The sequence below is a fragment of the Macrobrachium nipponense genome, chromosome 4 (genome assembly GCF_015104395.2).
Source record: "Macrobrachium nipponense isolate FS-2020 chromosome 4, ASM1510439v2, whole genome shotgun sequence".
Taxonomy (NCBI): domain Eukaryota; kingdom Metazoa; phylum Arthropoda; class Malacostraca; order Decapoda; family Palaemonidae; genus Macrobrachium; species Macrobrachium nipponense.
The window spans coordinates 92713891-92726801 of NC_061100.1; the positions used below are offsets into that span (position 1 = coordinate 92713891).

General features: G+C 33.4%; 1 protein-coding gene across 10 annotated transcripts in view; it reads left to right on the top strand.

The window, feature by feature from the left end:
• Positions 1-12911, top strand: part of LOC135211019 (ATP-binding cassette sub-family C member 5-like) — an 818851-nt gene that overhangs the window by 274869 nt on the left and 531071 nt on the right. Inside the window, exon 12 of one of the 10 annotated variants that reach the window (XM_064244045.1) lies at positions 1438-1548. The exons of the other annotated variants lie outside the window; for them this stretch is intronic. Within the exon in view, the coding sequence (XP_064100115.1) occupies positions 1438-1548 (111 nt within the window). The remainder of the gene's footprint in view (positions 1-1437; positions 1549-12911) is intronic. 10 annotated transcript variants of the gene reach the window in all.

Below are 12911 nucleotides of genomic sequence, written 5' to 3' on the forward strand. Positions count from 1 at the left end.
TTGTTTATTATAGTTAATGGTTACTTAATAATTATTTGAAATGAGTACATGCAATACATTTAATAAAAAAAATTGTGAATTAGATGTCATAAAATATAAAATAAATCAAACTGCCAACAAATACGTATTTTTTAGAATTCTTCTTCTGTTTTATTATTACGTTACGTATACGTATGTTTCATTATAGCTGTCAGTAACTCGGTATCTCCATTAGGTAAAGATAGAATAAAGAATAGAAATGAATGGTTATTATACTGTTTGGTAGTTTCATTAGTTGAAGAGAGATACTAACAAAAATTTATGGCTTACTATGTGCTAGGAAAAGTGATTGCTTGGCGTTCGTTTGGTACTCGTAAGAGGTAAGACGGGGTAAGAGCTGAATGTAAACAATCGATTGGAAGGTTTTTTTGTTTGTTTGTTTGAGTATTATAGTTAATGATTAATTAATAATTATTTGAAATGAGTACATACTGATTATTTATGCATTTTATTGGCATATTCTAAGCTTTTAGCTCTCAGGTTTAGATGTCAGAATCACAGACTAGGCTACAGTAGCAACCGCTAACATAGGCTAGGCTTATTGCTAAGGGACATATGCTAAAGTCCTAATATATGCAGTAAAAATGGGGTTGAACATTACATGCATGCAGTTGAATATTACTCAAGTATGTACAGTATTTTGCCTTTATGGAGTCATATTTCTTACGTCGGACGGCGTCTTAACCCTAGAACATGTGTTTTAGGCCTGGAAATACAATTTACTGGGGTGATTTTGGAGGGCTTGGAACGGATTAGCCATTTTACATGTAAAATGTGGTCCAAGATACGAAAACTTCATAATACGAAGGGCGCCTCGGAACGGATTAATTTCGTATCTCGAGGTACTACTGTATATATACTATATATATATATGTGAGGGAAAATGGCCATTATGTATATTTATGTTTGGGCTTGAACTTCACAAATTTAACAATTTTGATAAACTGATAAAAGGATAGAGCCTGGTATCAAGTAGCTTTAGAGAGCTTTTGCTAAAATTAGGTAAGTGTGTGCTAGGATTAAATTATATAAGAGTTAAAAGATTTGTGTCTGTCTGTAATATATGAAGTTTTCACTTATACATAAATGCTAATTAACAAGTGCAATGAGTTTTTCTGTCATACGTATATTTACTACAAATGTTGGTTTTAAGTACAAAATTAAATATTTTGGATACAGGTCATAAAATATGGAAAAGTTTTTAAAGATTATTATTCTGTAATTATAAAATGACTTTATCCTGGCCTGTTTTTGGATTTTGGTTATGAGATTGTACTCACATGTTGATAGTTATTTGCTCATTTCTAAGGAGATGGTCATTGTAAATAGTACTTAAAATTGTAAATTGATATCAAGTAGGATTTCAGTGGTAATCATAATTCTTTCTGTCTTTTGTAGGCATTTACAGTGACTAGTCTTTTCGTGAAGGATGTCCGTCAATCTCTGAATAGGGTCCGCACTTCATCCCATGTCATCTCTGAGTATTTTATTTCAGAAGAACGTGTTAAGGTGCAAATGTCAATACTGTAGTGTTAGTGTGATTTGCTTTGAAATTTATTTATAAACAGTATTGGTAGTGTGATTTGCATTTGAATTTTTTTTCCTACTAGTATTATGTCTTATTTAGTTCTCATGTCATCTTTTCAACTTAGTTTAGTACATCTAGTGGAAGTGATTTCAGTTTATTTTGCTCTTGCAGCCGTGGCTGTAGCATTTCTATACTAGTCACCTTAGAAAAAATGCCATGGATATATAAAACTTCTCAGCTGAACAGTTTGCTAGCTTTTTACAAAACTGCATGTACCCTCGTCCCATAGGGCACAGTTTAATAATAATAAAAAAGTGGTCCATTAATTTATTTCTGATAGTATCGCACATATTTTATTACACCCTAATTTTCTTATTTAAGCACTCAGTTGGACAAAATTTAAGTGAGCTTATGCTAGGTTTCATCCTCTTCCAGTATCATCCCAAGAATTAGAAGAATTAAGGTAGATTGTGGACTACGTGTTCCTGAAGATCCTAGTAGTGAGGCTACTTAAAGTCCAAAAATGATCTTTTACAGGATAGTATTTTTTGTCCTGAAAAAATCAAACCTGGCTATGATTACAAAAATGGTAATTAAATTGGCTTTATATGCAATTTCGGCATTTAGATTTTTTTTCTTTTACTTGAACTCTGTATACAGTAGATGCCCCTCATATAAAAATACTGGAATTTGGAAATATTTAGGATTTTGATAGTGTAATCACTGTCTCGTCCTCAAAGAGTTACCCTTCCATGGTCTAACTAGAGCTCCATGGTGACCAGACTAATGTCAAAGAATTCTCTTTTAGCTGGTCTTATGGTCGGGTATTGTGTTGTAATGATAAACATTATCACATGTAATTGAGTATGAATGGACTTGGGATAAGAGGGCACTTTCTCTTATCCACAATGAAGGCTAAATTCCAGTTTATCTACGTCAAAAACCCGCAAGAAGAAGAAGTGGTTGTGCGCATATCCACGGTCATGTTTAAATTCTACCAAACATGCATGGACCATGATGCCGTTCCTTTGTTGATCAGTAAACAAACTGGTGCTCATCAACCTCATTCTTTGCTTATTGATTCATCCAAGTGCATAATTTTAAGTTCCAGTTTTAAAATGTCTTAGTTTAGACTGTAGAAAAATGATTTTATTGTGAATTAAAAGCCATAAATCATCTTTTTTTACCAGCACTCTTTGCCATTTCTTATGATTTATGATGTTAAGCTAGCTCCAAGAATTTCATTCTTTGCATATTAATTTCATTACCGAGGTTCATGGAAACATATAAGTTGAGAACTAATTGTATAATTGAAGTTCTAGTTCAAAATTTTTTTTAAATTTAGACTATAGAACAATGATGTTATTGTGCCTTAAAAGCTGTAAACCAACTTTTTTCGCTAACACAGGTCAGTGTTTACAATTTATGATCATTATAGTTCTTGGAATTTTGTTCTTTGCTCATTGATTTCATTACCGGAGTTCGTGGAAAACATCTAATTTTAAGTTTCAGTTCAAGCACGTGTTGATGCTTCTTATATTTTATTATTATGATCGTTAGCTGTTTGTAGAAGCGAAAATTTTGAAGAATTTATCATTCTTTTTAGAAGTTTAATCGAAAGAAATTTTCCACAGTTATTGTTATTAACCCTTAAACGCCTATTGGACGTATTTTACGTCGAGATAAATTGTCTGTCGGGTGCCGATTGGACGTATTTTACGTCGACATAGAAAAGTTTTTTAAAAATTCGCGGAAAAATACTTATAGGCCTACCAACCGAAAACTTTTGAATCACGTGCCTTGGGGGATGCTGGGAGTTCACGGATCAAGGTGTTGTTTTGTTTACAATCATTACGCAGGCGCGCAAGCGCGAATTTCTTTCTTATCGCACTAAAAAGTATCAGTGACACATCTCAGAAATTATTTCGTCACTTTGACATAATTTTTGCACCATTTTATATTAGCCGTTACATGGATTATTATATATGAAAATGTGCGCAATTTTATGTAGAATACAACAAGAAACAACTCCTGGTTGTAAATTTTATCATTTTTGAAATATTTTTATATAAATAACAATAAGTGCCAAAATTTCAACCTTCGGTCAACTTTGACTCTACCGAAATGGTCGAAAAACCCAATTGTAAGCTAAAACTCTTATATTCTAGTAATATTCAATCATTTACCTTCAGTTTGCAAAAAATTGGAAGTCTCTAGCCCAATATTTTGATTTATGGTGAATTTATGAAAAAAACTTTTTCCTTATGTCCGCGCAGTAACTCTTCCGAAAAAATCATAAATTTTTTAGTACGATTTTCGTAATGTTTGCACCATTTTGAATTAGCCGTTACATAAAGTTTTATATAAGGAAATGTGTGCAATTTCATGTAGAATACAACTAAAAATAACCTTTGGTTGTAGCTTTTATCAGTTTTGAAATATTTTCATATAAATAACGATATGTGCCAAAATATCAACCTTCGGTCAACTTTGACTCAAAAAACGCAATTGTAAGCTAAAACTCTTACATTTCAGTAATATTCTATCATTTACCTTCATTTTGCAACAAATTGGAAGTCTCTAGCACAATATTTTGATTTATGGTGAATTTATGAAAAAAAAAAAATTTTTTTCCTTACGTCTGCGTGGTAACTCTTCCGAAAAAATCAGAAATTTTTGCGTCCGATTGTCGTAATGTTTGCACCATTTAAACTAGCCGTTACATAAAGTTTTATATTTGAAAATGTGCGCAATCTCATGTAGAATACAACTAAAAACAACCCATGGTTGTAGCTTTTATCAGTTTTGAAATATTTTCATATAAATAACAATGTGCCAAAATTTCAACCTTCGGTCAACTTTGACTCAACGGAAATGGTCAAAAAACGCAATTGTAAGCTAAAACTATTACATTCTAGTAATATTCAATCATTTACATTTATTTTGCAACAAATTGGAAGTCTCTAACACAATATTTTGATTTATGGTGAATTTATGAAATAAACTTTCCTTACGTCCACGCGGTAACTTGCGAAAAAATCATGAATTTGTTCGTCCGATTGTCGTAATGTTTGCACCATTTTAAATTAGCCGTTACATTAAGTTTTATATGTGAAAATGTGTGCAATTTCATGTAGAATACAACGAAAAACAACCCATGATTGTAGCTTTTACCAGTTTTGAAATATTTTCATATAAATAATGATAAATAGAAAAAATTCGTCCTTCGGTCAACTTTAACTCTACCGAAATGGTCAAAAACTGCAATTGTAAGCTACAACACTTACAGTCTAGTAATATTCAACCAATTACCTTCATTTTGCAACAAACGAGAAGTCTCTAGCACAATATTTCGATTTATGGTCAAAAACTGCAATTGTAAGCTACAACACTTACAGTCTAGTAATATTCAACCAATTACCTTCATTTTGCAACAAACGAGAAGTCTCTAGCACAATATTTCGATTTATGGTGAATTGTTAAAAACAGCTTTTTTTTACGTCCGCGCGTTACGAATTCATGCATCATTTTGTGATATTTTCTCTGTGTTGCCTTGATCATTTTACAATGTGTTCTATACCAAAATGATCGCAATTTAGCATATAATACAACGAAAAAATTAATTTGTTCGCTTTAACTGTTTTGCTCACAGCGGGATTTGTATACAATTATATATGAAGTTTTTTTTCGCATTGTCATATTTCCCAATATTTATATATGATAATGATTTTTTTTTTCATTTCTGATGGCTGCATACTAAACTTCAGGCAATGACAAAAAAAGGAGCCAAAAATGAACTCTTAATCTTGAAAACTAAGCGTGCTGTGAAGTTTTGAAAAAAACATTTTTTCCGCTTCGGCGCTCGCTCACAAACGCCGCCAGCATACGGGAGATGATTTTTAAAATACTGCTTAGGCGTTTAAGGGTTAATGGGAGCCATAGAGAAACATGCATATATTTGCCACCAACTCAAGTGTCCCCAAAAAGGATTCCTCCAAGCAAGCACTTTGTTTGGCAAATTTTCTGGATAACTACTATTGTATTATTACGTTCAATTGTTCTAAAAGGGACTTGGACAATTATAGATCTGAAAGGTGCATAATTGCATGTCCCCGTCGCCATTTCCTTCCATCCCTTCCAAGGCTCCAAATAGGGAAAGATATGTTCAAAGTCATGCCCTGCGAGCTAATCATTGCCCTAAGAAATCTAACAAAATTATTATCAGTAATAGTTCTTCGAGAAATCAGGAAACAACTAATAGCCTACTTAGGTGACTGGTTGATCTGGGGTCCCCCAAGAAAAGTGTGCTTGAAAAACCTAAGAGCAATGGTCAATTGACTACAGTTAAAAGAGTTAAAATGTTATTTTATAAATTGGCAAAATCCCACCTCACACCGAGCAGACGCTTTCAGTAGCTTGGACTGTGTTGAGATACTTTTCAGAGTCTGTTGTCTCTCCCCATCATGCATACTCAGCGCAGAGTAAGACAAGTCCTCAAATCATGCCTCACATACACATTTCCAAATGGCAATTAGGACAGATGATTTTTTTTTTGCAATTTGCATCAATAATAAATCCAATATGCAAGTGGTCCCCCCATATTTGCAGGGGATGCATACCAGACCCCCCGTGAATAGTTAGAACCTGCGAATAGTTGGAACCCCTATAAAAATGCTGAAAGCAGCCTATTTTGTTAGTTAAAACTCAGGAAAAACCCAGTAAAAATTTTTACAGTTTTATCACAAAAAGTGCATTTTATGATGAAATTGATTAACCCTCTTACGCCGACTGGACGTATTTTACGTCAACATTTTTTGTCTCCCGTGTGCCGACTGGACGTATTTTATGTCGACTTACAAAAGTTTTTTTTAAAATTAGCGGAAAAATAATTATAAACCTACCAGCCTAAAACTTTTGAATCACGCGCCTTGGGGGATGCTGGGAGTTCATGGATCAAGGTGTTGTTTTGTTTACAATCATTACGCAGGCGCGCAAGCACGAATTTCTTTCTTGCCGCACTAAAAAGTATCTGTGACACACATCGGAAATTATTTTGTCACTTTGACATAATTTTTGTACCATTGTAAATTAGCCGTTACATGAAGTTTTATATATGAAAATGTGCGCATTTTTATGTAGAATACAACAATAAAATACTCTTGATTGTAGCTTTTATCAGTTTTGAGATATTTTCATATAAATAACGATAATTACCAAAATTTCAACCTTCGGTCAACTTTGACTCTACCGAAATGGTTAAAAAACGCAATTGTAAGCTAAAACTCTTATATTTTAGTAATATTCAATCATTTACCTTAATTTTGCAACTAATTGGAATTCTCTAGCACAATATTTTGATTTATGGTGAATTTTTGAAAAAACTTTTTCCTTATGTCCGCGCGGTAACTCTTCCGAAAAAAATCAAACATGCGATTGTGGTAATGCTTGCACCATTTTAAAATTAGCCGTTATATAAAGTTTTATATATGGAAATGTGCGCAATTTCATGCACAATACATCTAAAAACAACCCATGGTTGTAGCTTTTATCAGTTTTGAGATGTTTTCATATAAATACGTAACGATAATTGCCAAAATTTCAATCTTTGGTCAACTTTGACTCTACCGAAATGGTCGAAAAACGCAATTGTAAGCTAAAACGCTTATATTCTACTAATATTCAAGCATATACCTTCAGTTTGCAACAAATTGGAAGTTTCTAGCACAATATTTCGATTTATGGTGAATTTATGAAAAAAATAACATTTTCTTTACGTCCGTGCGGTAACTCTTCCGAAAAAATCATACGTGCGATTGTGGTAATGTTTGCACCATTTTAAATTAGCCGTTACATAAAGTTTTATATATGAAAATGTGCGCAATTTCATGTAGAATACAACAAAAAATAATTGAGGTTGTAGGTTTTCTCATTTTTGAAATATTTGCATATAAATCACGATAAATAGAAAAAAAAACACGTTCGGTCAAATATGACTCTACCGAAATGGTCGAAAAACGCAATTGTAAGCTAAAACTCTTACAGTGTAGTAATATTCAGTCATTTATCTTCATCTTGAAACAAATTCGAAGTCTCTAGCAAAATATTTAGATTTATGGTGAATTTTAAAAAAAAATCTTTCCTTCCCTCCGCCCGCGGATTCTCCGCCACAAATCTCCGAAATGCGTACGTTCCATTCTCGGAATATTTGCTCCATTTCATATTAGGCATTTCATAGAGTTTAATATATGAAAATGTGCGCAATTTCATATAGAATAAAACGAAAAATATTTGAAGGTTGTAGCTTTTCTTATTTCCAAAATAATTGCATATAAAAAATATATATATAAAAAAATTCGACATTCGGTCAACTTTAACTCTTCAGATATGGTTGAAAACTGCAATTTTAAGCTAATAGTACTCTTACAGTATAGTAATATTCAATCATTTGTCTTCATTTTGAAAGAAATTGGAAGTCTCTAGGACAATATTTAGATTTATGGTGAATTTTTGAAAAAAATATTTTTTTACGTCCGCGCATTACGAATTCATGCATTATATTGTGATAATATTTTCTCTGTGTTGCTTTTATCATTTTACAATGTGTTGTATACCAAAATGATTGCAATATAGTGTACATTACAACGAAAAAAAAGTAACTTGTTACCTTTAACCGTTTTGTGCACAGCGCGATTTGAATACAATTATATATGAAATTTCGTTTTTGTGCTATCATATATTGCATTATTTGTATATGATAATGATCATTTTTTTCATTTCTGATGGTTGCATACTAAACTTCAGCCAATGACAAAAAAAGGAGGCAAAAATGAACTCTTAATCTTGAAAACTAAGCGCGCTGTGATTTTTTGAAAAAAATATTTTTTCTGCTTCCGCGCTCACTCTGAAACACCTCCGGCACACGGGAGACAATTTTTTTTTTACCGCTTCGGCTTAAGAGGGTTAAAAAACCCAGGAATTTGTGGACATTTCTCATAGAAAAATACCGTGAATACGCGAATTTCCCGCGAATAATACGGGGAAATGTTCCCGAGAGAAATCCATGAATGTGTGAGTCCACGAATCCGGAGAACACGAATATGGGGGGTCCACTGTACTCAGATTACCACAAATGAATGTAAATAAATTCTAGCTGTTGCATGCAACAAACAAGATGTGAGACTTTCCTCATCATAAGATTAAATAGTGAGAGATACTTTGGCATTGACCCCGAAAGGAAATTCTGGCGATATGCTCTGAGGATAAGGAAAAGTGCCCTCTTATCCAGAGTCCATTTATACTCTATCACGTGTTATAATGTTTATCATTATGACACAGTACCCAGCCACAAGACCAGCTAATGTTTATCATTATGACACAATACCCAGCTACAAGACCAGCTAAAAGAGATTTATTTGACATTACTAGTCTGGTCACGATGGTGCTCTGGTTATAGACCATGGAAGGATAATTCATTGAGGACTCAATAGCGACTACCAAAAATAGGTATTTCCTACAACAAAACCAGCTTTTAAAATATTACAAGTAGTATTATACAAGGTCCTTCAGAAAGAAAACTTGTGTTTATTTTTAAATAAATGTCCACCAGTGAGCTATTGTGTTTGCATAGAGTGTAAATTATATTTAATATTGCCCATAAGTCTGAAATGAGCTGTGGTCATTTGAGTAATTTATTGAAACAATTGTATTTTACAATGTAATGCAAGTTGAGTGGTAAAAGACCCTAATGAGCAGTGTGTTTGCTTGAAATTCAGATTCATATAAGGTTAAACTGTTTCCAAGACATCAAGTGTTTCATCTTATGATTTATAATCATGTTTCTTGGAGAAATATGTCTTGAATCTGACATCATCAGAATTGCATATTGTGGGTTTGAGGAGCCAATTAAAGTCCCAGGGAGTAAAGAAACTGTTAAATTAATACAAAATAGTATTGTACATTTTAATCACCACAGTACACTAGATAATATGTTCATATTACTTTGAAAAATAACTGTTTACCTACAGTAGTATGAGTTGTCACTCATTAACAAGTATATAGTTACCAACTGGCTTAATCTCTTAACAACAAGCCTGTGGTCCTAGTTTTGAGTTCCCTTGCTTGAGGGTACTATCAGGCATTTGTCCTCCTTTTTGCTCACTTTCCTGTTTTTTTGAAAAATGTGTAGGGCAAGCTGATAAGAAAGCAGAAGTTGCTTGGTGGATTATCAGGAAAGGGCCTTTGTATTGACCAAATCTTTTCCATCCTGACAGTCCTCCCCCAGTTGTGGCAAACTTGGTTGATTTCTTTTGCCTTACAAGGTGTACTGGTCCCACCTTGTCAACCAGTTGCTTTGGGTGCTTTATTCAATGATGTCTGATGATGTTTAATTATACTCTCACTAGAATTATTGTAAATAATGTAAATATGGTTGTTGTTGATGGTTCTGTTGTTTATTGTTCTGTTGATTTTTACATTGTTACTGTTGTTATGAGTCGCTTAATTTTGATACTGATTTTATGTTAATTTTAATTCTTTTGGAAGACATTGAGTTGAATGGTGGGCCTGTTACTCATTACAGTAAGAAAAATTTCAAAGTACTTTACAGAAAATTCAGGGTTTAAGGTCAAATTTTCTTGATCTCCAGAGTTGTCCCTATAGTAACTGCATTTTGTAGTTTTTATCTGAGACTCTTGTAGGTAGTAACAAGTCGAGTGTTGAGTTTTTAATCCCCAGGGTTTGATGGCCCGTACTTTATTTATCATAAAATCCCACATGCTCAAGGTATGACTGTACACACCCATTCTGGATGACCTATTTATTATTTGAAAAATTTAGAGTGTAGTTATCACGAAGATCTTTGTTTTAACATTTTCGGTATGTTCTACGATGATTATGTATTTGCAGTTTACTGCAATCCAAATGTCGACAATTCTATATATGACTGCCTCTTGGAAAGGATTAGTATGGCTCAGTCACAGGATTCAAAAACTTTATTTGTTATTTGTGGAGACTATAAAGCAAAGCACAGCGTGTGGCTAAATTCAAATTCCACAGATCAACGTGGCCGGTCTGCTCGAGTTCTATTTATCCTCCAATTTTTTTCCAGCTAATTAAGGAACCCACACACATTTCTGGTATTAGACTTCATTTTCACAGATGTAGCAGATACAGGCAGTCCCCGGGTTACGACGGGGGTTCCGTTCTTAAGACGCGTCGTAACCCAAAAATCGTCGTAAGCCGGAACGACGTTCTTGAAAACATGTCCAGAGGGAAAATTTCACTAATTTGCAATTTTTCTTAGGGCCGTATCTCTAAAATTATCACTAATTTACTTTTTTCATGTGCAACACTGTGTATTCACAAATTACTGTATATTTTCATTAAAATACAAGAGAGAGAGAGAGAGAGAGAGAGAGAGAGAGAGAGAGAGGAGAGAGAGAGAGAGATTACATAAAACCATTAAATTTGTTGACCATTGTATGGCATTGTTAAGCTCCGAGTGTCACTGGAGTTATGAGGTAGGGAAATTGATACAGAAAAAGACAAAGGGAAGAATTTTCTTTTGAAATTAGTTATCGTATTATTACTACTTCTATGATTATTATTATTATTATTATTATTATTATTATTATTATTATAATTATTATTATTATTATTTGAAAATATAATAAACAAGTGCATCTACCATACAATTCTCTCATCTCAGTAAGAAAGAGGAATTATCCTTACAAGTGAAATGGAAAGGTCATTTTCATTTCTTTAATCTCTTTAAAATACGACCATTATGAATTTTGTAATTAAGTTAGTTTTATTATTATTATTATTATTATTATTATTATTATTATTATTATATAACTGAAATTATCAATAAAGGGATTTTGACGAAGGAAAAATCTATTTCTGGGTGATTGGCTCGTGTCGCCCTATGAAAGTATCCTTAATATCATTCTTTCTAGGTAAAATTAGCCTAAAATTACCAGAGAAAAACAAAATTAAGAAAATGTCAGTAAAACTGACTCGCTCACTCTTAAAAAGAAGTGTCGGTATGATATAGGGGCGAGTGTGGAACACTACCACGAGACAAACACCAATTAGAACTTCCCTATCAGAATCCCCCAAGAGAGAGCCGATACCAACGGGCGATGCAGCCTCTACTACTACTACTATAGGACGCCACAGACAGAGCGCCCCTAGCGGTTCATCCTTAATTAAAACATAAATACATCTTGTCCTGCAAGGGGGGAAAACAAACCATAAAAAAAGGGATGGGTTTCATAGGGCGACACGAGCCAATCACCCAGAAATAGATTTTTCCTTCGTCAAAATCCCTTTTCTGGGCTCAGCTCGTGTCGGCCTATGAAAGAGTACCAGAGAAACAGACAAGATGGAAAAGGAAATAATGAAAAACAGATTAAAATGATGGATATAATATAAGTAAATCAAATACAGCATACAAATTAAGCACTTAAACTAACTTATTACAATAATCAATAACAGAATGTTAGTAAACTTAAAGTACTTAAATAAATGGTAGATAATAAAAATTATAAATATGCATGTAAAATAATGGAAAATTTGGATTTACTTAATTAGAATATATAATTACAAATATATACATACATGTGTCCTACCCTAGCATAAAAATAAGGGTAGGTACACTCAAGTCCATCATTAATACAATTAATACAATTAATTCAAATATATACAAACACATTGTGACTGACACTATCCACAAACCCAATGGAGAATTTATACAAACATATTGTGGCCTACCCTAGCATAAAAATAAGGGTAGGAACACTGAAGTACATATTAGTACAAGGGTGGTTGTCCCTAGCAAAAAAATAAGGGACAAACCACTATAAGACACAACGGCTAAGGCTATGATGTTGAGTAGCCTGACGATAGGTTGAGGCATGTTGGTTGAAGTAGGTAGAAAGGAGACCTGGATCAATACTACAACTACTAAGCAGTATCAGGGGAAACTATGTTTTTTCCCGCTGCTACTGCTGAAAAAAACTTTTAAAGATTCCAAGGACTTTAAATAATGCCGTTTAAAGACTGTCGGGGATTTCCATCCAGTATACTTTCTAAGATCCTCAAAGTTCATATGTTGGAAAATAATTAATTGAATTGGGTGGACTACTCCCTGATATCATGTGCTTTTGGGAATGACTCAGGGTTGGCTTGTTTAATGAAGTAAAGGATTTGTTGTCTAATGCCTTTAACTGATAAAGTACCACCTTTTTCTCTCATGAAGAGAGCACCCGAGGATCTAGAAGAAGTACGAGAGATAGAAAAGGCTCTAAGAGTTTGATACTGGGCAGAGAGAAGGATCCTGTGG